This window comes from Cornus florida, unplaced genomic scaffold (genome assembly GCF_030987335.1).
Source record: "Cornus florida cultivar Cherokee Brave unplaced genomic scaffold, ASM3098733v1 CherokeeBrave_3.0.0_Hap2_Chr03, whole genome shotgun sequence".
Classification (NCBI taxonomy): Eukaryota; Viridiplantae; Streptophyta; class Magnoliopsida; order Cornales; family Cornaceae; genus Cornus; species Cornus florida.
This window is the reverse complement of record NW_026775573.1, coordinates 70,140,077-70,164,880: the sequence shown is the minus strand read 5'-3', so window position 1 is coordinate 70,164,880 and position 24,804 is coordinate 70,140,077. Positions and strand designations below refer to the sequence as shown.

General features: G+C 37.4%; 1 protein-coding gene across 2 annotated transcripts; it reads left to right on the top strand.

The window, feature by feature from the left end:
• The first annotated feature begins 10,962 nt into the window (after positions 1-10,962).
• LOC132300743 (probable CoA ligase CCL6) lies at positions 10,963-24,093 on the top strand. Of its 2 annotated transcripts, none has more exons than XM_059797957.1 (19): positions 10,963-11,190; positions 12,872-12,935; positions 13,032-13,121; positions 13,561-13,617; positions 14,033-14,081; positions 14,240-14,316; positions 15,055-15,094; positions 15,187-15,281; positions 15,393-15,557; positions 19,351-19,461; positions 19,583-19,670; positions 19,746-19,812; positions 19,915-19,990; positions 20,068-20,185; positions 20,595-20,840; positions 21,411-21,550; positions 21,740-21,922; positions 22,005-22,124; positions 23,806-24,093. In XM_059797957.1, exons 1-19 carry the CDS (start codon positions 11,042-11,044, stop codon positions 23,857-23,859), a joined length of 1,989 nt encoding a protein of 662 aa, XP_059653940.1. In that variant the 5' UTR covers positions 10,963-11,041; the 3' UTR covers positions 23,860-24,093. The 2 variants fall into 2 exon arrangements, with proteins under 2 accessions (XP_059653940.1, XP_059653941.1); XM_059797958.1 differs by lacking the exon at positions 10,963-11,190 and adding an exon at positions 11,254-12,758.
• The last annotated feature ends 711 nt before the right edge of the window (positions 24,094-24,804 follow it).

Sequence of the window (24,804 nt, the reverse complement as noted above, 5' to 3'; positions counted from 1 at the left end):
TGATCTCCAGCGAATAAAGGAAGCCTTTAACTACCCAGTGAGGGACTGGTCTTCACTCGTGACACCTCAGACTTTGTTTACCCATGGGATTGGTCCTCAGCCAGTTGGCAAGTCCTCTGTAACTATATCCCGAAAACTTAATAAGAGGCTTCTAGCTCAGTTCAAAGAAGGCTCAAGTGACTTCCCACCTACTTTCCCCGCCAAGAGGAAAAAAAAGAAGCCTACTATTACAGCACAAAGGGTCTTACCTGTTTCAGTTGTTTCTCCACACGAATCCGACTCGCAATTCCCTCATCAGCTTATGGATGGGACTATACCACTCCTTACTGAAGCAGCGGTACTCCCCTCAGATCCCTACTCTTCAGTAGCATCTGTTCTAGGCAATGCTCAACTTGCTTTTAAGAAGATAAGCGAGTCTTTGTCGAAGGAGGATATAATGTATCTGAATTCACGCCCTCCAACTGAGATTGTAGACCGACTCATGCATGATCTCGCACGGGTTAACTCTCGCACCATCCTCTGTTTTTATTTAGCTTTTCTTTTCATCTTCATTGTAACTTTTTATTCCCACATGCGTACAGGTGAATACACACGCGTATTACTTGTCGTGTCTAGCTGTAAAAGGAGGAGAGCATTACACCAATATGTTGGCTTCTACTCGCTCCCAACACCAAGCCGATTTACAAGTGGAACGTGATAAACATGAGGTCGCTCTACAAGCAATGCGTGCTGAGTTAGAAACAGAATGAGCTTGTCATGCATCTTATGTGCAAAAACTCAACAAGGAGATGTCCCAGAAACTAATGGTGGAAAGAGCCAATGCAGTGGGTGAGTTTAAAGCCTCACCCACCTTCAAGGAGATTATGTCGAAGGCCTACTTTGGCGGCTTCGAAGATTTTTGGAATCGTGCTGCTTTTGAATTTGCAGACCAAGACTTCTCTGTCATTCAACTAGATGAAGCGAGTGATTCCGAATAGGATAGATGTGTAGCCATTCATTTATTTGCTCCCATGTTTCTCTTTGTGCTTGAAACTTCTCTTTCTTTACAATCAGTTTCCATTTATATTTGTAAGGTTGATAAGTAGGAATGACAGTTATGTTTTGCCATTGCGACTGCCGCATTATGTTATTTTATTGACATCTTTGGTCGGCTCATCCCTTTGATAAGGAAAGTAGATTAAGACGAGTTTTACTCAGCTCGTCTATGTAATGAGGTAAGTAGATGTATACGAGCTTCACTCAGCTCCCCCTTTAACAAGGGAAGTAGATTACTATGAGCTTCACTCAGCTCACCCTTTAACAAGGGAAGTAGATTGCTATGAGGTTCACCCAACTCACCCTTTAACAAGGGAAGTAGATTGCTATAAGCTTCACCCAGCTCACCCTTTAACAAGGGAAGTAGATTGTTATGAGCTTCACCCAGCTCACCCTTTAACAAGGGAAGTAGATTGCTATGAGTTTCACCCAGCTCACCCTTTAACAAGGGAAGTAGATTATTATGAGCTTCACCCAGCTCACCCAGTTAACATGAATATCTTAACATATCAAAATGATAAAGAATTATTTGAAACAACTGATCCAAGTAGGGAATACTTTATTAAAGCCAAAGTTGATAACAAGGCTATTGAAGACATTCATTCGTAGAGAATGAAGTAATTATTGCAACTAGAAGTATTAGCAAAAATAAATAATAAATTGAGACTAAACTGAAATTGTTTACTGATAACATTTCTTTAGATGCTCAACATTCCATGGGTGAGGCAGTGGCTTTCCCTTTAAGTCCTCCAACCAGTATGTTCCTGGTCGCTGACATCGCGTAACTTTGTAAGGCCCTTCCCATTTGGGACCTAGTTTCCCTATCGTTGAATCCTTAGTTGCCTGAGTAACTTTGCGGAGTACTAAATCTCCTATTGAGAACCTCCTAGGCTTGACCCGAGCATTGTAATACTTGGAAACCTTCTGTTGATAGGTAGCCATCCTAATCTGGGCTAGGTATCTCCTTTCTTTGATTAGGTCCAAGCTTACTTCCAACTCCTTTTCGTTCTGCTTGGGCTCGTAGTGCTCCGTCCTAAAGCTTGTTAGGCCAATCTCTACAGGTACTACTGCCTCACTTCCAAACGCTAAAAGAAAAGGGGTTTCCCCTGTGGGAGTCCTTGCAGTAGTACGGTAAGCCCACAGTACACTCAGCAGTTGCTAAGGCTACAGTCCCTTTGCAGTATCAAGTCGAGTCTTGATCATCTGAAGGATTGTTCTGTTAGTGACTTCGGCCTGTCCATTCACCTGGGGATGTTCTGGCGATAAGAAATGAATTTGAATCCCGAGCTCAGAACAAAAATTTTTGAAGTCAGAGTTATCGAAATGTTTTGCATTGTCTGTGACAATTACTCTAGGAATCCCAAATCTGCAAACTATTGATTTCCATATGAACTTCCTTATATTGTTCTCTGTGATCTTGGCCAGAGGCTTAGCTTCTACCCATTTAGTGAAGTAATCAACCATAACAATGGCATACTTAGTCTGCCCTTTGCATTTGACGAGAGGGCCAATCAAGTCCATTCCCCATTGAGCAAATGGCCATGGTCCTGACATGGGAGTCATCTCCTCTGACGGTTATCTCGGGATGTTGGCAAATCGTTGACACTTGTCGCACTTTTTAACGAAGTCAAGTGCATCTTTCTGCATGGTGGGCCAATAGTATCCTTGTCGGATGGCCTTGTTTGCAAATGACCTACCCCCAGCATGGTTTCCACAAACTCTTAGGTGGATCTCCCTCAAAATGTAGTCAACTTCCTCGCTAGAAACGCATCGTAAATACGGCATGGAGAAGCTTCTCTTGTAGAGCACCCATTTGATAAGCATATACCTAGCTGCCCGCATCTTGACCTTTCGAGCTTCTGCTCAGTCTGTTGGTAGCACCCCATCCTTGATATATCTGATGATAGGATCTGCCCATTCCACACTCAATATCGCTTGTTGCACTTCAATTTGTCTCTCCTGAGATATAGATTGTTCATCCAAATATTCCAGTGGAATATTCTTATTGATCTCAGGTTCTAATGCAGTAGCTAGCCGGGCTAAAGCGTCTGCTTTCCCATTCTCTTCTCGTGGTATTTGATGAATTGAGAATCTTTGGAAGTGATTCTTTAATTCCTTCACCTTTTATAGATAACTCTTCATCTTCTCGTCTCGTGCCTCATATTCCGCTTGAACTTGTCCAGCGACCAGCTGGGAGTCGGTGTACACCTTTAATTGCTCAACCCCTAGGGTATTTGCCACTTTTAATCCTGCTATCAAGGCTTCGTACTCTGCTTCATTGTTGGTTGCTTTAAAACCAAACCGAAGTGCGTATTATATATTTTCTCCCTCTGGGAAGACAAGAACAAGCCCGGCTCCGCTAGCCTGAGCAGTAGATGACCCATCTACGAACAAGTCCCAGACTACTTCTGGGCCCATCTGCTCACTTAAACTTGCTTCTGTCAAAAATTAGGGTTGTTTCTCCTCTTCTGGAGGGGTAAACTCAGCTAAGAAATCAGCCAACACCTGAGCCTTTACTGTTGTTCTTGGCTTATACTGAATGTCGAACTCCCCTAACTCTACTGACCACTTCATCAGTCGACCAGAGCTTTCTGGCTTATGTAGGACCTGTCGAAGGGGTTGATCTGTTAGGACCACTATCGTATGCGCTTGAAAGTATGGTCTCAGTTTCCTGGTGGACACAATTAAAGCAAAGGCCAACTGTTCCATCCTTGGATATCTTTCCTCCGCACCCCTAAGTCCTTTGCTCACGAAGTATACTGGCCTTTGGACCCCTTCTTCTTCTCGTATCAGAGCTGAACTGACAGCTGTCGTGGAGACTGCAAGGTATATGTATAGTTCCTCTCCCAGTATGGTTCGAGATAGTAGTGGGGGAGAACTAAGGTATTGCTTTAGTTCTTTGAATGCCTGCTCACATTCTGGGGTCCATTCAAAAGCCTTCCTTAGCACACGAAAGAAAGGTAGACACCTGTCAGTTGACCGAGAGATTAGCCTACTCAAGGCAGCAATCTTCCCTATTAGTCGATGTAAATCCTTGGTTGATCTGGGTGATCTCATGTCAATGACTGCTCGGATCTTCTCTGAATTGGCCTCAATTCCTCTTCTGCTTACCATATATCCCAAGAACTTTCCTAAGGAAACCCCAAAGGCACACTTGCTGGGGTTGAGTTTCATCTTATGACTCCTAAGTACCTCGAAGGTCTCATGCAGGTCAGTCAAATGGTCTTCAGCTTTTAAGCTTTTCACCAACATGTCATCAACATATACCTCCATGTTTCTACCAATTTGATGCTTAAACATTGCATTCACTAGCCTCTGGTATGTTGCACCAGCGTTTTTGAGCCCAAACGGCATTACTTTGTAACAGTACAAACCTCTATCAGTAATGAAGGCCGTTTTTTCTCTATCTGAGGTGTACATAGATATCTGGTTGTATCCAGAATATGCATCCATGAAACTTAATAGTTCGTGTCCAGCCGTTCCCTCAATGAGCATATCGATTCTTGGGAGAGGAAAACTGTCCTTCGGGCAAGCTTTGTTAAGGTCGGTGAAATCCACACATAGCCTCCATTTTCCATTTGCCTTCTTCACTAGGACCACATTTGCCAGCCAGTCGGGGTAGTACACCTCTTGAATAAAGTCGACTTTTAAGAGCTTTTCCACCTCTTCTGATATAGCCTGATTCCTTTCTAGAGCAAAAGTCCTCCTCTTTTGTCTGACAGGTTTGAAGTCAGGATTTATATTTAGGCGGTGCTCCATGATAGTGGGGTCTATACCCGGCATGTCTTCATGTACCCATGCAAATACGTCTTGATTCTTCCTGAGGAATTGAGTAAGTTCATCTTTGATACCTGGGGGGAGTAAAGACCCTATACTCACTTTTTTCTTGGGCTCACCAAGGATGACCTTTTCTAGCTCCTCTGTAGGTTCCGCTCTATGAAAGTCTGGTCTATCTTTCCCTTCCAGCCCTTCAATCGTAAATGCCTCTTGCGATTTTATTTTTCTGAGAGAGGCGACATAACATTCGCGAGCCATTGTTTGGTCCCCTCTTATCTCTCCCATACCATATTCAGTTGGGAAACGCATCAGGAGATGGTAAGTGGACGTGATTGCTTTCATAGCATTCAATGTTGTTCTCCCCAGGATAATATTATATGATGATGGGCAGTCCACCGTTACAAAGTCCACCATTACAGTGACTTGCTTTGGATTGGCTCCTGCAGTAACTGGAAGGGTAACTGCCCCCAGTGGATATACTTTGTCGCCTGAAAATCCCACCAGTGGTGACTTCATGGGTCGGAGCTTCTCTCGGCCAATTTTCAATTTCTCATACGCCCTAAGAAATAGTATGTCAGCCGAGCTACCATTGTCTATTAGTATTCGTTGAACAGTGAAATTAGCAACGACCATGGAAACTACCAGAGGGTCATCATGGGGCTGGTGAATTCCCTTGTCATCTTCTTCAGAAAAGGTTATGACCGGCTCCTCAACTTGAGGTAATTTGGTTAGAGGACTTGTCATTCCAACTTCATTCACCTCTGAAAAACTCCGAATTCTCCTAGCATGAGCCTTCCGAGCTGAACTCGTCTCACCACCACCAGCGAAGCCACCCGATATAACTTTGATCTCACCCATTGGTTGGTGTTGAGGAGGGCGATCATCTCGGCCCTCCCGGGCTGGGTTGGAGCCTCCTTTTCCATTTCTAGTTGTGAATTTACGTAAATGACCTTTACGAACAAGGTTCTCAATCTGGTTTTTGAGGTCGAAACAATCCTCTGTGTTATGTCCATGGTCCCGGTGAAACCTACAGTATTTATCTCGAGACTTCTTTGTTGGATCAGCTTTTAGCTTTGGTGGCCATTTCAATGATGCGTCATCTTGAATCTGCAGAAAGACTTGCTCTACAGATGTATTTAGGGGGGTATAGTTATTATACCTGCCTGGGTTCACTGGGCGACGAAATGATCTGTCAGCCTGGTTGTTTGAAAATTTCTTGTACTTCAATTCCCTTTCCTCCCTAGTGCTAGGTGCTGGCCTCTTCTTATCCGACCTCTTATCTTCACCATCTTTGTTTTTTCGTGCATTCATAGCATCGTCAGCGTTCATGTGCTTTCGCGCTCTAACCATCAACTCTGTCATGCTTGTAGGGGCTTTCTTTGATAAGGAAAATAGGAACTTAAAAGTCTGTAGTCCTCCCATAAAGGCTATGAGGGCAACCTTGTCGTCCACCTCTTCAACTTACAGCATTTCAGTGTTAAAACGACTTATGTAATCATGAAGGGACTCTCCCTTTTGCTGCTTCACATTAAGTAAATGTGTTGCTGGTCTCCTGTGCTTCTGCCTAGCGATGAAGTGTCCTATGAATTGTTTGCTCAACTCTTCAAAGTTTTCAATGGAGCCTGGCTTTAATTTATTGAACCAGAGACGAGTCCAACCCTTGAGTGTGGTAGGGAAAGCCCTGCACATAATCTCGTCCGGTACGGCTTGCAAATACATAAGAGCTTTGTAGGTCCCCAAATGGTCGAGAGGGTCCCGCGTCCCATCGAAGCTCTTAAGAGTTGGCATCTTGAATTTGCTAGGTAGAGGACAACTCATAACAGCTGGGCTAAAAGCTAGGTTAGTCTTTTGTACCATATCGTTCACTGCAGCCTGGCCCTTCCCTTTCATCGCTTGCATGACATCGTCAACCTTGGCTTTCAGATCCTGCAACTCTAGATCGAACTAAGTGGCATCCTCAGTCTTGTCTCCAACATAACTAGAAGTATCTCCACGGAGCCTGGTGGTATTCCGTTCACGGGACCGATGGTGATGGCTCCTCTGTTGACCCCCTATTTGACTAAGCTCAACATCGTTGTTAACCCTACGGGAGTCATCGTTGGGTACTTCACTGTTTCTCTCCTCATTGGGGGCGCCTAAGCGTTGCAGAATTATCGCATTTTGCTGGACTAACTGGTTCACCAGTTGTTCCAACGCTGCGACGCGTTCCTGATCATTTGGGACGACGGCGGGTTGCCCCGTTGAAGTTCCTGCATCAGAAGCCTGTAACCCTTCGCCCTCGCCAGCAGCCAGACCAGATCGCAATAGAACCATGCTTTGTTTAGAGAACAAAAAATTTCCCACAGACAGCGCCAACTGTTGAAGATGGATTCTGCGCAATCCGGATTTGATCTGACTTCCTGAATAAAGAGAAGAAAAAGTGATCCTACAAACACCGGTGTATTACCGGTGGAGTAGGCTCCGACGAACAAGTCAGTGTGAATGATAATCTCTCTGGAGAAATCGAGATATTGAGTTAGGGTTTTTTGCTTACCTCCAAACGTCGATTAGCCCACTCTATTTATAGGACTTAGGTCAGGATGTTATGTAGCGTCTACGTCGTCCTTAATCCTTATCATAATCTGTTGGCCTAATCCTTATTGTATTATGCAATTCTTATCGTAATCTGTAACCCTTATCTTAGTCGTAGTCCTTATCTTAGTCTGTAGAGCCTATCTCAATCTTATGAGATAACGCGTTACTTTAACGATCTTCCCCTATCCACGAGTAATTAAATTATAATCATCAATAATTTCTACAACTTATTCGTTTAGTGTATCGTTAACACTAACATTTACAAGAACTTCAATTTATTATGGCTGAGATAAGTCCGTTCGTAAAGAGAAGCCTGCATGTTAATACTGTTACAGAATAGAGAGACCAATTCTATTCAAGAGTGAATATGTAATTTCCATGACTTGTATCTCTTGTGCATTTAGCTCCATCATGGATGCGCATAAATCATGTTATATAATCAATGGAACATTTGACTCAACTCTTCACTAAACAATACAAGGCATTCACCATGCGTTTGAAGTTTCTGCACCTGTTTTGCATTTTGGTAGGAAGAGCTCAAAGATTCAATCAAAGAATTCTTGTTACTGGGAATACTACAAAAATTGTAAAATAATATATGTGTAGCGTAAAATTCTACATAAAAAATTTAAAGAATTTTCTTAAAATTAATAAAGACTGATTTTAAAACTAATTTTTAGCATGTGTTTTAAACAAACATGTGCAAACGCTTGGGCCGCTGGGCATGAGATATGTGGCTCACTATTGACGACACTCCATATGTATCACACTTGTGATAATGATATAGTCTGTAAAACCAATGAGTATAATCTTTATGTATGTTTATTTTATTTTTGTAAGTAAATTTATTATATTTTATGGAGGTTATATATTCGAGAAAATAGTCTCTTCATAAAATTGCATATATATCTAATCCTTCTCAGATCATATAATGACGAAAGTTTGTGCACTGAATTTGCCATTTAAATACCCTTATATATTATAACCTAGTAACTCTGTTATATTTTGTGCAAATAAAGTCTTACAAGACTAGTGTTATTCCATGTGTCCCAAAGTCAAAATAAAAATTTTGAACTTTATAATTTTTGGGAGAATATTTTATTCCTCTAAAGAGGGAGCCAAACAAGAGTTTTTTTTTTTTTTTTTAAATAAAAAAAATAAAAAATAAAAAATCAATTCAAGTGGACAACGGGGAAGAGTATCATTTTTCTTCGGAAATTGATAAACTTGCCCATAAGTTTTTATTATGGATTGATGTGTGATAATCAATAATTGAGATAAACAATTATAAGAGATATTCTATTCTTATATAATATTGACAAGAGTCCATCTATTAGAACCGTGCAAAAATGTCGATCTTCCTTTTTTTTATTTTTTATTTTTATTTTATAAAGTCATGGAATTGTCAACTACCAATTTAAATGATTTTGTAAATTTCTTACCTATGTAAACATTTTTTCCTGCTCTCATGCTGCAAGCCTGCGTTTGGTGTACAATAATAGAATGCATATTTTTATCATTCTTTTGATTAGTATACAATATAAAATAGGAATGGCCATTCCATTTGAATAAAAATCCATTTTACAACTAAACGTATGAAATGACCATTTTATTCACAAGTTAATTTTTTAAATAAATCAAGTTCTCAAAAAACCCTCATATCCAAGTCCAAAAACCATCACCACTGCCACCGCTGCCTCCACTGCCTTCCTCCACCATCGTCACCACTGACTTCCACCACCGCCTTCCACCACTACCACCTTTGACCACCGCCACCTCCATTGCCTTCCACCACCGTCATTCCCACCACTACCATCACCAGTACCGCCACCATTGCCGCCACAGTTAACACCACCATCGCATTTAACCACCCCCACCTTCCACCTACATCACTGACGGCTTCTACCACAACCACCACTGCCACCGCCTTTCACCATCACCACCTCCGCCGACTTCCAACACCACCACCTCCGTCACTACTGTTTTCCACCTCCACCACCATCGTCAACGCCATCAACCACCACCATCGTTTCTTTTAAAAAATTATAGAAGAACATTATGTTATTAATTTAATTTATTTGTCATGAAGAGGTGTATTTTGGAGAATTCAGTTTGAAATTCATTCCATTTTAATTTTTAAATTGATCCAACCAAACATTATAATGATTATTATCATTTTATTCTTACACGTTTCATATTTGCAACCAAACAATAGAATGAGAATGATCCTTTCATTTCATTCCCATTCTCATTCCATAGACATTCCATTCACAATTGCATTACATTCCATTCCTGCACACCTACCGCAACATTAGTGAATTGGTGCAATTTAGGATAAATTACATTGATTTGCCATATTTTTGATGTCATACTTGAAATTTATTTAAAATCCAATTTTACCCTTAGAAAGCATGAAAATATATTTTTGTCCATATATTGTAATGTTAAATGACAGTAAAAGTATACCGGATATAAATATCATTTCACACCTCAATATTGATAGGAAGGTCAGTGCTATTTTTGAAACTATAAGGAAGATTCATCTTGTTTAGACATTCAACAAGAGATGTAAGTGTAATTTACCAAAAAAATTATTGTTATTCCATGTATCTCAAGGTTACAATTAAAGATTTTAACTATATAATTTTTGCAAGAGTTACCTTTTCGTACTCCTCTTACTAAAGAGAGAGCAAACATGATTTTTATTTTTATTCACTTAATTTTTTATTTTTAAGATGTATTCAAGTATAGGTCAAAGGTTCAAGTCTCGGTGGAGGCATATGTGTGAAAGTACCAACTAAAAAAAAAAGTGTAAGGATGGCAATTTGCATCAAGGGGACGGTTAGCCATCCTACCCGCACCGTTTATAGTGATTTTGGGGAACTTTTGGCTTATTTGGACAGGAATAATTTTTATTAATAAAAATACGCCTGGATTTGGGGTGGGGGCAGAGGCAAGGGCGGGGGAGGTCACCCTGTCCAGTTTAGGTAGGTAAATTACTAAATTACTCTTATTTTATTAGCATATATAGTTAGCTTTAGAAACCCTAGGTCTCATCCACCCACTTTCTCAACCATTCTAGAAAGCGACAGAACCCTACAAACTAACAATACTCATACTTTTAAATTTTATATTAAATTATTGATTGCTCATTTTTTATGAATTTTTTTAATAGTTATATAATTTTATTTGAGAAAAAATATATATATATATATATGGGCGGGTGGCCACGGGATGAAAAATTTAAACAATACGGGGGTGGAAGTGACTAACTCCACGTTTAGATAATTTTGGACAAGAACAAAACGAGGTAAATAATCGGTTGGGGGATGGAAAGGGTACAACCGTCCAAAAATGCCGGTTGCCATCCCTATTCAAGTGCACAGCAATAGGGAAGAATATCATTTTTCTTACATAGGCACACAAAGTCATGGAACTGTCAACTACCGTTTTAAATGATTTTTGTATATTTCTTACCCATATAGGCGTCAGTTATAGTAGGACTCATTTAAAGCCGCTAAGAAATAGCTGGGATGCCATCTCCCAAAGTAATCTAGTATTTATAGCTAGCTAGCTGTACGTAGATCAAGGTAGCTCCTCAGCCAACTCTCCAACCTCTCTCTCTCTCTCTAAACTCTGTCTCTAGAATAGTAGAATGTCGGAGGTTTATACAGTGAAAGTGGAAGAATCAAGGCCGGCCACCGATAGGAAGCCGTCGGCAGGGCCCGTTTATAGGTGCATTTATGCCAAAGATGGTCTCATGGAGTTGCCGGCCGGAATGGTGTCACCCTGGGAATTCTTCAGGTGCATTATTCATATACATATATATATATATATGATCCCTATCACTTTGTTCATTGAAATTTTTAATGGGCTATTTTTTTATTTTTTATCACCATTTATTTATTTATTTATTTTTGGGTTTACAAAGTATTACTAATGTTAGTATGTCATCCACAAATTCTCTCTCATGTAAACGCAAGCTTGTTTGTTAGTCAACTAATGTCCAGATGGCAATCTTTCTTCCAAGGAGTTTGACTTTTCACATGCAGTGGGGAAGATGATTGAGAGACTTGCTCTTGGAGAAACATTTTTCACAAAATAAATAAAGATAAATACATCTAGGAAAGAACATACTTATTTAACCAAAAAAAAACAAAGAAAAATACCCACTCCTTAAAATAAACAAATGGTGTTTTTCTAAGTTGCTTTTGAGATTTTAATTAATAGTTAAGAGGATGATAAAGACCCAAATGGGTACTCTATATAATCCAATTTGATCGGATCCGAAGTAGATCATTAAAAAAAAAAAAAACTATGAAATGGACATGTTTTTTGGTTCAAATTAAAATTGCATTCTAAATTATCTTAGGTTAACCTTGACTTATTTCATATCCGATTTGTTTATTTATAATTGTGTAATTGCTAATATTTTGTCAGCTTTATAAATCAAATTAAAATTTGTAGTCTAAATCTAACAAAAATGGACGAGTTAAAAGATGTTTGGTATTAAGTGCATGGTCTTTAAACCTCCACATGGCTTAGCTTTAGTTTGGTAGGATGGATTAAATGTAAAGGGATGACGCAAGCTTTCACTATATAGTCTATATTTAATTAGGAGAGAGTAAAGCAAAAAAGAAAAATAAGAGGAAAGATGCATTAAAAAGAAAAAAAACAAATATTTGTAGAATAAAATTAATTTTTTATTACCTTTAATTAAGTATTAACTTAAGCAATAATTAGAAGTAAAAAGTACGGAGTAAAGAGGAGAGAGAAAAGCAACAAAGAAAAATAAGAGGAAAGATGCATTAAAAAGAAAAAAAACAAATATTTGTAGAATAAAATTAATTTTTTATCACCTTTAATTAAGTATTAACTTAAGCAATAATTAGAAGTAAAAAATACGGAGTAAAAAAGATTGTGCGGAGCTTTTGTTGCTGCAGAGTTTGAAGATAGCTACTTTCCTTTTAAATAATTAAAATTTATTTATTTATATCTTGACATATTAGGAATGGTGGACTCGAATACGACACACCTAACTCTGGTCTAAGAATAATAAGGTGTGATGAGAAGAAAATACTCCCTATTATAAAGTCAAAATCACCCACTTTGATCATAGATGATAAAATTAGATTATTGGATATTAGATGATTGGTTTATTTTTATTGGTGACACGTTTACTTTCAAAGTGAACATTTTAGGTTAGATCGGATATACCATTGTCATTAGTATGCTCGGCCCACAAAATTTAGTTTTGGGGACTTTTTATTGGATGGTGGGATGAAATTTCAACCCTCTTCTCTGGCTCCTGCATCATTATTAGTTGCCATGCCCTCTTCTCTGGCTCCGGCATCATCTTTCTCCAATTTTTGGTCACTCCAAACAGAAATCAGTTATCTTCATTGGAATTATAAGAAATTATTCCCAATTTTAGAGTGCATGGCGATATTCAATTTGATCCGTGATTCTCTGTTTTCTCTGGCAGTGAGTCCGTTAAAAGGTACCCAAAAAACCAAATGTTGGGTCGTCGTCAAATCATCGACGGGAAGGTACATATCTCTCTCATATAGCTCAAGAACTTAAAAACCAATTTGTTTGAATCATAGAATTATAATGTCTGCATATAATTTGAACTGAATGCATAGGCGGGTCCTTATGCATGGCTCACATATGAGGAGGTTTTTGATGCAACCATCCGAATTGGTACTGCCATGCGAAGCCGTGGTGTCAATCCTGTAAGTACAGTTATAAAAATAATACTTAACTTTGTATTTTGTATATATTATCATCAATATATGTACAAAGCTCATAAATAGTGAGTAATTGTTCTTAGGAAGACTACTTTTGCACTTTACATATACTATTATCAGTATAAGTACACAATGTATTGTGTACAAAACTCATCAATGGTGGATATATAATTTTACTATCATCAATATAAGTACTTACATGTTATTTGCATAAAATATTAATGTTATTACTCTTTAGGCTATGTCCGGCTGTATAAAATTGGAGTCTGGAAATTAGAATTGGGGGAATTGGAGAAAAACAACTCACAAAATTAAACTAACATTTTCTCCAATTCCAAAGCTTCAATTCCATGCAGCCGAATACAACCTTAATGTATTATGTACAAAACTCATCAATAATGGATATATAATTGTTTGTTCTTAGGGAGACCGGTGCGGCATATATGGATCCAACTGCCCAGAATGGATAATTTCAATGGAGGTATATATCTATCTCTATAGAGTAGCACAGAGTTATTTGCATAAAACATTACATGTTATTACTCTTTAAAATCATCCTTTTTTTTTTTTTTTTTGCAAATGAGTTAATTATCTGGTTCATTCACAAAGCACAATAAAATTGCTTTGAATTAGAGTAGAACATAATTTAGCAACTTCTTAACAAGTAAATTAATAAGGAAATAAAATGAATTCATTATTTTTTAATTCCTTCCTAATTCTATTTTTTTTTTTTTTATTGAAAATAACTTTTTTTTTTGGTAGCTTTATTTTCCTCATTTCTTTTCTTAAGAAGAGGGAAAACAAGTTATCCCCCGCTCCAAAAGGCGATTTTTAGTTTCAGAGACGCAATGCATCTTCCTAGTGCTATGTTAACATTTTTGTTCAATTTCTAACAGGCTTGTAACAGCCAGGCCATATCTTATGTACCACTGTATGATACGCTTGGTATGTCGTCTTTTTCCTTTAACATTAATTCCAGAAGCAGCTATATTCATCATTCAACAATACCTTGATCTTCTTATGAGCTACTTTAGAATACCTGGTTGCATTAGTAAACGTAACATAGAAAATTAGTAACTTTCTTGATTCAATGCACATTGCAGGTGCTAATGCGGTGGAGTTCATCATCAACCATGCAGAAGTTGCAATAGCTTTTGTTCAAGAAAACAAGATACCAGCTGTATGTTCTCATTTCTTCTATTTTAACATATTGTTTTGACCTAGTCATCAGTGTGATAAATTAAATTCATCATTGAAAAGGCAATTTTACTTTTTACTTTTTATTTATTATTTATTATTTGATAATGGTTTCTTTGCATTTCTATTGAGTTTTAAAATGAGAAGGCAAAACTTGAATCTAGCGTTCAACTCCACTTCATAGATTTGCCCTCCTGCATTTTTTGATAGCTATCCACATTGCCTCATTTTCTTTATCTATTTATTTATTTTTTGTTTGAACCCTGTTCAATCTTGGAGATTTCCTCTTTTGGCTCTCTTGTTTTGGCTTTTGTCAAGGCAATAGAGACAATCTGGTAAAGCTTCATGTCTCCATTACTTGGTTATGAACTTAATTGAAGGAAATAATTTTCCGAATTGTGTTAACCACATACTTTCTTCTCTTAGGATCAGTTATTTTGTAGGATACAGGTCTGTTTTACCCAACAAGTTTTACCCATTCACCGCTCGAGTCTTGATGTATGCCAAGTACTTACCTGAGAAAATCAGAATAGACTATTTGTTTTTTTCCTCATTAAAATGGTGATACTTCATTAATCTGATTAAATTTGGAAGAAACTACAAATAACCAATTTCAGCTCTGAAGAAGCTACAGATAAGAACTACTTTAATGCCCATTTAACAACATAAGCGGGCTTGCATGAAATTCTCTTTCTGATAATTGAGCTAACCATTGGTGCAGGTGCTATCATGCCTCCCAAAGTGTACTTCGCATCTAAAATGTAGGTCAAACTACTACTCTCAGAAAAAACTAATAATTTAAAAGTGCAATTTTTGAGTGAAGTAACTATAACATTTATCTTCCTTTGTGAAGCTGTTGTGAGCTTCGGGAATGTATCCAGCATGCATAAAAAGGAGGCCGAGGAGCTTGGTGTAGCTTTCTTTTCTTGGGAAGAATTTGCACAATTGGTAAGATCTGGGCATGAACAAAATACCGTGTGGCTCAAATACCATGTAATGATTTATGTAGTCATTCAATTTAATTTCATTACAATCTCACACTGTTTCAATCTTTTCCAGGGAAGTTTGGATCATGAACTCCCTCCAAAGCAAAAGACAGACATTTGCACAATAATGTATACCAGCGGGACTACAGGAGAACCGAAAGGCGTCATTATACATAATGGGCCTATAATGGCTGAGGTCTTATCTATTGATCAACTACTTTCAGAAACAGACAAAGTGGTAAAAATCCAATCACAATTATTATTATTATTAGTTTTTAAAAGAGAAATGATTCTTAATCTCCTTTGAAGTTCAAACATTAATGTCCTGTCAAGTCTTTTTCCTCTAATTTCTAAATGGAGCAGTTGCCTTTATGAATTTTATTGTGCATATAATAACTTAAATATAGATTCCACATACTTCACAATCATCACAAGATTCCTATTCCCAGTTTATTGGTCCAATGCAAAATCCTTATCAATGCATATGCATGGCGATTTTGTCCCCATAATCTAGTTAAAATGTTTATAGCCATTGCAAGTAACGGAATTTTCTTTGGGAATGTCTTGGTAAATGCCTATTCATTCTTAAGGTAATCATGACACTCCTAAATTCCTAGCATCATACAGCTCAAAGAAACATATAATATTGAAAATGGTGTTATGTGGTCAAAGCTAGTATAGAGGACCTGTTTAGAGGTTAATGAGATTAAAATCTGATTTGATGATCCTGCGGAAGACAAGAGAAGCTTCCTAAAAACTATTAACTGCAGGCAAGGAGAACTACTTTATTTGCTATTCTTAGGACATCCGAGTAGAACTCTGTTTCAGTCAAGGTCTTGTACTTCAGTTTATTCACTAATTTAGGTTTTTGTTGGAAACTGGGTTTCTTATAAGTTTTCTATTTTTAAATAGTAAATTATGAAACCCAAATTTACTTATTCACTTAATACAATGTTTGTATATCTAATGGAAAATCTTTATTGTCTTGCTTTTTTTCACAATTGCAACGTGAATGATTAATCTCGTCCAAGTTGTTTTAACGTGCAACTAGAGAGAACGTACAAGTTTGAGAATAGTTTTTGAGTTTAGTTCTTTTTCTTTTTTTCCCCTAAATGTGATTGTGTTGAAGCCAAAAAACAGAACCGTGGAAGAACACTAGAGGGCATACTCTCACATTACATGATCTATTGAATGGACACATTTCCAAAAGCCAGAAATATTTAAAATTAAACTGACAAGGGATTTCACCCAATTACCCAAGTCAGTCACCAAATATCTCCTCCAACAAGTACAATCACAATTACTCACCCAAGCTAAAATAGTTCTGCTCTCTTGAAGAACATCAAGGAGAAAACAAAGCCACCCTTGAATATCACTGACATGCATACCCCCTATATCATTGACCTCCCATATTACCATTCCGGCCACCTGAATGGCTGGAAGAGCTTCACCTTGGTGTAGATTCAGGCCCCTACTTCTCCAAATTTCTCATATAGCAGCTGTTAAAATTATTCTACAGAGTGTATTCTTCTCTATATCTTGATTAAATTTGGATTTGAAATAATCTAATGGTATATTCTCCACGAAGAAATTTGACACCAGTTCAAATGGAGAGTTTCGAACACCATTCCCAAATCAAAGCAGCATAACAGCAGCCAAAAATAAATGTTCCATGTATCCCCATCCTTGAAGCAATTGTGACAAATGGGAGTCAAACAGATTACTCTTAGCCGCAATTTTGTCTATGAAGGAATTTTATTTTGGAGGACAAGACAAGTAGTTAGACAGGCTGCTGGTCTTCCTTGATTCCAGCAGAGTTTTTGCCATTCCTTCTTACTGTGCACAGCCCTCATTTTCTTCCAGTCCTCTTTGAATGAGAATTCACCCTGCTTCCAAACAATTGTGTCTGACCCTTGATGTAATCTACACGCTGAAATGGATTCCGATTTTAAGTGTCTAACAGTAGTATTTTCTTCATTCATCTCCATCCCATCTTCTAGAACCTCAAGTCTATTTGTTGACTTGATAACATGGCTCATTTTTCTGGGACTAGCAGCAATGCTCCTTTTATAACCAATTTCATTCTCTTTATTATCCACACTTACAACCAGATCTTCATTTTGTGTGTTTTTCTTCCGTGTCCCTCCTACATCATCCCATTTTTAAATCATTCTACCATTCCTTGCTATAATATCCTTTACAACACCATTCGAGATGACAGAAGCAGGACAATTATTAGCATAATGCCCAAACACCTTACAATTACAACATTGTGATGGCTTCCATTGATACTCTGCACTTATATTTAACTCTTCACCATTTTTTCCGAACAAGTTTAAATTCTTCAACTAGCTCTTTCTCAGCACCCACCTCCACACAAATCCTGGCGAAGCTTATCCTCTTTTTTGAAGTTGTGAGTGAATTAGTGTATAAGGGCTTCTCTATTGCACTAGCAATGTATCTCAAACCCCTTACAGTCCCATATTCCATAGGTATGTTGAACAATCTTTCTCTATTTAAAACCATCCCTTCATGCCACTTCTACAACACTAAATGACAACTAGAAATGCCGGGGACCCTGCTCAATTACAGAATCTCAACTACTAGCATTGATGAATTGAAAGGAAAAAAGCCCTTTTCAAGCCCTAACGCTTCCAGCAGACCCAATTTATCCCAGAGCTTGTGAGCTATTGAATTTACCATGAAATATGAAGGAATGGGGAGGTGGAGATATTTCATACTTGAATGGTAATCGTAAAAAAGAAAATAAAACCCTGCTACCGGAAAGTGCCTATTAAAGAAGCCAAACTAAGCAATGATTCCATTTTGCAACGTCATTGTCAGGGACGTTAAGTAGGGGATCAACTACAGTTCCTTCATCACCAGTCACAGGAGGAAAGGATTCCAAATTTAGTTGGTTCGTAGATTTTTCTGTTGAAGCGACTTGAGCGCAACTCCTTTGACCCAAAACCTGACCCATGTCCAAATTAGTTGCTAACTTGCCTGAATTTTTGCTAGTTGTTGGATCATTTTTTTTTAAGATAGATGGTTGAGAATCATTCAGGTAATAGTTGGTTTGAGAAGCATCCACGACGAGGAGGAAACAGTTCTGTAATTGCATCACGTGGGTCCAAGTAACTGACTGGCATTGAATATGCATGCGCCTGAGATACCTGCGCTGTCGTCCATCCCTGACCTTTGTTCCGACCACTGTTATGCATACCCATTTCTGAACCAGATTTTGCATCACCTGTAGTGCTTCCACAACCATCAACTTGTAGTGAATCACCATATTTCTTTGATTACGAATCTTTATTGTAAATCCATTTCCAGTACCTCGACCCCAAAATTCTGCCAGCATTTCCACCTTCTCGGTTGCCGAACACATTTCCATATCCCCAAGCACCAATACTCTTGCCGTGACATCCATTATTCTGGTCACCATGGCCACCAGGGATGTGGTTCCTTCTTAACACATACGGATGTTCTTCCTATTCCCCCACTATTATTTTCAACATTTCTGCGTGTAGATTACTTTCAGAGAAATTTTCTTCGATCACCTGGTCTTTTACTGGAGTTGCATCGTCTTTGTCCTCAATCACAGTGATTTCACTTTAAATTCCCACCCTGGAAGCATTAACATCTTCAGTTATCGTTGCAACACTATCCTCCATTTTTTCACTCTTTGCTGGGAAAGCACCACCGGTTAGATCACAGAGACTCCGTATAACACAGAAGTTGTTAACAGTGCAAAATTTTCACCTTACACGACAAATGGATACCACCAAATCACAATGGATTGGTCACCCAATTCCGATCGTGGTCCAGCAATGATTAAACAGTGAAAAATCAGTGATTAAAGATGAACTAATGGTAATAAACCCTAGAGAGAGAACCCTAAAGAGTGAGGCTCTCAACTATAGGGAACTAAACTTCCAGCCACAAACAAACAACTTACAATGACGTCGAGTTTAGTTCACTTCATTGAGCTATAGTAGCACAAAGATTCTAACTGAAATTTTCTTTTACAGTTTACAGAAGAAGATGCGTACTTCTCATTCCTTCCTTTAGCTCATATATTTGATCAGATAATGGAGACCTACTGCATCTACAAGGGTTCTTCAATAGGATTTTGGCAAGGCGTAAGACCAAGATTCATTTCTTGTGATGTTTATTATCTCTTTTTCTTAGTTCAGTTCAATCCATTTAAGATAACAAAGTAGGACCATTTCCAACACAGATTTTATTGCTTCTAACTTACAGGATGTCAGATATATGATTGACGACCTTCACGAACTGAAACCAACTATATTTTGTGGGGTTCCTAGAGTTTATGATCGTATATACACAGGTAAGTCATTTTTATATACAATTACATTATGTTGATTCTCATTGTTATGAGATTTTCTAAAGTATGTGAATGAAGGTATAATGGATAAGATTTCATTGGGAAGTACATTGAAGAAGGCACTGTTTCACTATGCATACAACTAGTACGTTTTACCTTATGGATCCCTCCTTGATTTGTTTTGCCAATTCATGCATCATTTTGCTTTGCTTGCCAACTGTAAAATTAAAAAAGAAGCTTTTGACAGCAAATTGAGGAACTTGGAGAAGGGACTGCGACAAGACCAAGCAGCTCCTCTCTTGGACAAGCTGGTATTTGATAAGGTCAGTGATTCTATCCTGCCATATTTGCATTGTTAAACTTGTGTTTTACTTCTTGATGACCTTTTATTTTATTATAGATCAAACAAGGATTTGGTGGACGAGTTCGTCTTATGTTATCTGGAGCTGCACCATTGCCAAGGCATGTGGAGGAGTTTCTGCGGGTGGCATGTTGCAGTGTCTTATCACAAGGATATGGTATAGTGTAATGCCTGAATTTTGATTATGGCAATGTTGAGTGTCTTTGGAAAAAATTCTGATGAATACTTCAACAAAAAATTCTAATAGACATGATCCAAATTTTAAAAATAAAAAGTCACAACTTTGAGGCAATTTTGAAATGTCGTCTTAAAAATTGAAAATTAAAGTATATCAATGATATTCCTTCCTTTTCTCTTTTTCTTTCTTCCCCTTAACCCCCCATTTGGATTGAATGTTGATGTACCTTACTAATGCACTATACTTTAACATTTTAAGATCAACATTCTACCAGTCATTAGAGGTCTGGATTAGTTGTAATTTCTTCGAACAAAAAATTACTTATTGAATTTAAGTTCTTCTTATCTCTCGTAAGTTAACTGTTTTATTAAATATTGTTTAATATCAGGTCTCACAGAAAGTTGTGCGGGTTGTTTTACATCCATAGCCAATGTGTTCTCTATGATGGGAACTGTTGGTGTCCCCATGTCAACCATTGAGGCAAGGCTTGAGTCGGTACCAGAAATGGGATATGATGCACTCGCTAGCGTGCCTCGTGGAGAAATTTGCTTGAGGGGAAAAACCCTGTTTTCTGGATATCACAAACGGCAAGATCTTACCAAAGACGTTCTTCTGGATGGTTGGTTTCATACAGGTAAAAGTTCTTGAGGATTTCAGCCAGGAAGCTCTTAAGTGCTGGGAAACTAGGCTGAAATTCTTTCTTAGGATATATTAGTCAGTTGGCAGTTCTTGATAGCCTGATTAACTGCTTCTAAATGAACTTGCATTCCCCTACATTGAGCAATACTACATACCGGAAAGGGGGAGAAATTTAAAAGAAAAAAAAAATCCTTAATTTAAACTATTTTTGAGGTTAATTCTTCTTCTTTTTTTTTTTTTAAAAAAAGTATTTTTGTGGTTAATTCCTTAAAGAGTACTTGATCAACTCTCTGAGAATATTCTGACATTATACTGCTTTATTTTCAGCCATAACAAGTGAACATTGTTTTCTTTAATCTATTCTAGGTGCAATGAAGCTTATAAAAGTGAACAACTTAAAGAAATTAGATTTGTTTGGTTGATACTCAATCTTTTTAACTTTTTGTCAAGTGGGAGTTATGGGATTCTTGAATTTTTGGATTCTGTTCTTCAACATATATTTCATGTAGACATAACATGTATTTCTCTTTAGGTAACGATTTATAAAATATATGAATTACGACAGGTGATGTTGGAGAATGGCAAACCAATGGAGCAATGAAAATCATCGACAGGAAAAAGAATATTTTTAAGTTGTCTCAAGGGGAATATATTGCTGTGGAAAACATTGAAAACGCGTACTTGCGATGCCCTCTTCTGACATCGGTATGTTTATGGATCAACCATAGTATATATGGCAGATGTAAAAATATTACAGACTATCAGATTTTATCTCTAATAACATAGTAATTACTTCAAAAGCTGATATATATGTGCGCGCACTTGCTAATATGTGAGAGTAGTTATTTTATTCATCTCGGAAAATTTCTTTACTGAACTTCCACTGTTGTGCAGATTTGGGTCTATGGGAACAGTTTCGAGTCCTTCCTTGTGGCTGTGGTTGTCCCTGACAGAAAGGCACTTGAGGAGTGGGCAGTAAATAATCATGAAACTGGAGATTTCAAATCATTGTGTGAGAACTTGAAGGCAAGGAAATACATACTAGATGAACTCAATAGCACTGGTCAGAAGAACCAAGTATGTATATAAGTTTCTCATGTTCCTGCAATGAGTTCTCATCTTAATTGTTTGCTTGTCTGACGTGAATCATGTTGCACAGCTTAGAGGGTTTGAAATGTTAAAATCAGTTCATTTGGAGCCAATTCCTTTTGACATTGAGAGAGATCTGATTACTCCAACATTTAAGCTCAAAAGGTCACAGTTGCTCAAATACTACAAGGTATGTTATGTACTCCCGTTCTTTTTCCCTTGCTCCTTTTTAAGTGTGACTGTGATTTTCAGGTGGAAGTCATTTGCCATCTCTCTAAATTGGTCTTAACGATTTTCACACCTTTTTAAAATTGGGATTGTCATTTTTTGTTAGCTTTTTGTGATATTGAGCTTGAAAGAAAGAAAAGAATTTCCAAAACACGCACCAATAGTGCCTTCAGTTTTTCATATACCCCTATATAATTGTGTCTCTGTAGATCATTTACTATTGCCGCCTCCTCATCATCAGTAACATCTAATCCTTGGCTTATATACGTACTAATATCAAGCCCTTTATTTTATGGTCCGGCACCTGAAATGTTCTGTTATTTTTGCTTTTATCAGTGCCATTTTTTTTTTTTTTTTTTTAATGTTTTTACTTTGGTTGTGACACTTTTTTATACTTATTACATTCTAAACATCTTTGAAAATTATTTAAAACCTTTTCCTGTACAAATAAAGGCACATGAGTTCTCATTTCTTTTCATTGCAAATATATATATATATATATATATATATATATATTTGCAATGAAAAGAAATGAGAACTCATGTGCGGGCTGGGAAATCTCTCTCTTTTTCCTTTTTGCTTTTTTCCCGTGTTTTACTAGAAATGCATTAATGCTAATGGACTATCTCCATTTTGTTGCCCACTATCACTTTTGAACCAATGAAATTGGGAAAAAAAGGGAGATGGTTGATTGATTTATTTATATATATATATATATATATATATATATAGATAGATAGATAAGCAGTTACTTCATTTCATAATAAAAAAAATTACACAATAGAAGTAGGCATCCCTCCCCAAAACAAAAACAAAATTCGGAGTCTCAACTCTAGAAAACTTTGAAAGTACAAAAAATAGACAACAATACACTACTAACTACAAAAGGAATCCCTACCAACACTGTAAAGCAAATACATACGACGACCGTGGGACCATAACCAAGCAATACCAACAATAGTCCCACCAAAAAAAACAGTTGCAGCTCCATCTAATAACAAAAACTACAATCAGAAATACTATGCAACCAATCCACAGTACAACCGAGCATATTAATCAGGAATAGCAGTATCATGATGCCAACTTAAAACAGCTTCAGGGAGGTAGTTTATGAGTTGGTAGACTAGGAAAAACACCGGTGACACTGGTAGCGAGGAGATAGGCCCATGGAGTGGTACATAGTGAAAAGACATATGCCTTGTTGTAATTTCTCTACAAATCACAGTGGAATCTCTTCTCATCCGTCAACACTGAAAATTCATTTTGCTTGCTTAGAAAATGTTACATTGGCCTGTTTTTTCTTTCTAATTTGATTAGAGTGCATCTATTGTCCTCGAAGAACCAGCATTATAAGCTATGCTAGTTAAAGAATTTGACGAAATAATGAAAAGTTCCCTGTACCATATTCTTGTGCAAATGAGTCTGCAGAACATAAATTTCTGATGTTCAACATTCTTGAAATACAACAATTCGTCTGTAGTTCAATGTGAAATTTAAAACTGAAGTTGTATAACCAGAAACTCAGGCCAGCTGAAGATAAATTGACCGTTTTATCACCTTTTTTTGTGGTTAATTAAAATGTACTGTTTAAGTAAGAACTATGTTACGGTCGCTTCTTAATTCTATTTCACTACTTTGCGCAGGAACGCATAGATCAACTGTACAATGAAGTCAAGGCAACGAAGGTGTCGAAGTAGTCTTAAAACATGATAACCAGATTTGAAGACTTCTTCACTTGCAGCATGCTTCAATCAAAATTCATGCAGATTTTTCAGATAGTATCTCGTCCAGAACCTTAGTGTGAGAAAAGATTATGCATATTTTCAGAAACTTAAGATGCTTATCCTTGTTCATGTTTGTATATAGAATAAATAATTGAAGTTTTTTAAGTTAATAATATGATCAATCTGGAGTCAGGTATTCTACATTTACATGATTGGCATTGTATCCCGTTTGAAACCATATATTTAGGAGGAATGGAACAATCTACCACTGAGCTTAGTCCAAAATTATGGTACAAAAATTGGAGATGAATTCATATACTGTCTAGTTGAGTGTGTTCGTTGCAATGTGAAAATGGAAAATATATGTATGGCACCATTATATATTATATTATGTGATTCTTGGATTACGTCGTCCCCGTGTCGTCTTTTCTTAGCAGAAACTTAGTTCAAATTCGCTGGCATGAAGTTGTATTGCCTAGTGTTCGAGGGTGCTGAACACATCTTAAGTTGTACATCTCTTCTTTTATAGTGAATTTTTGGCTGGACTAAGTCCCGTGAGGAAAGTTTTTCCACATAAAAATCTGGTGTGCATCTCTTACTTTATTTCATACTGTAAATTAAATTTCTTTACATAATAGATAAGCTTATTATTATTTATTTATGATCGCTAAAGTCTCTTGAAAGTGGTGCAGTTTAGCTACGATGGATTGCGCAGTATTAGTATGAGGTTTTCAAATAAGTGTTGACCTGTTTGGTAGCAATCTGTTGTGAATTAAGGTTGCATAAAGTCTATGGTTGTCCATACTCTCAGTCAATTGATTAGTTAGAGTCTCCCCATTAGGAGAAAAACTTGATTGCCTTCGTTACACCGTGGAACGGGCTTATTTGGACCGTCAGTGGGTGCGTGTATTACACGCA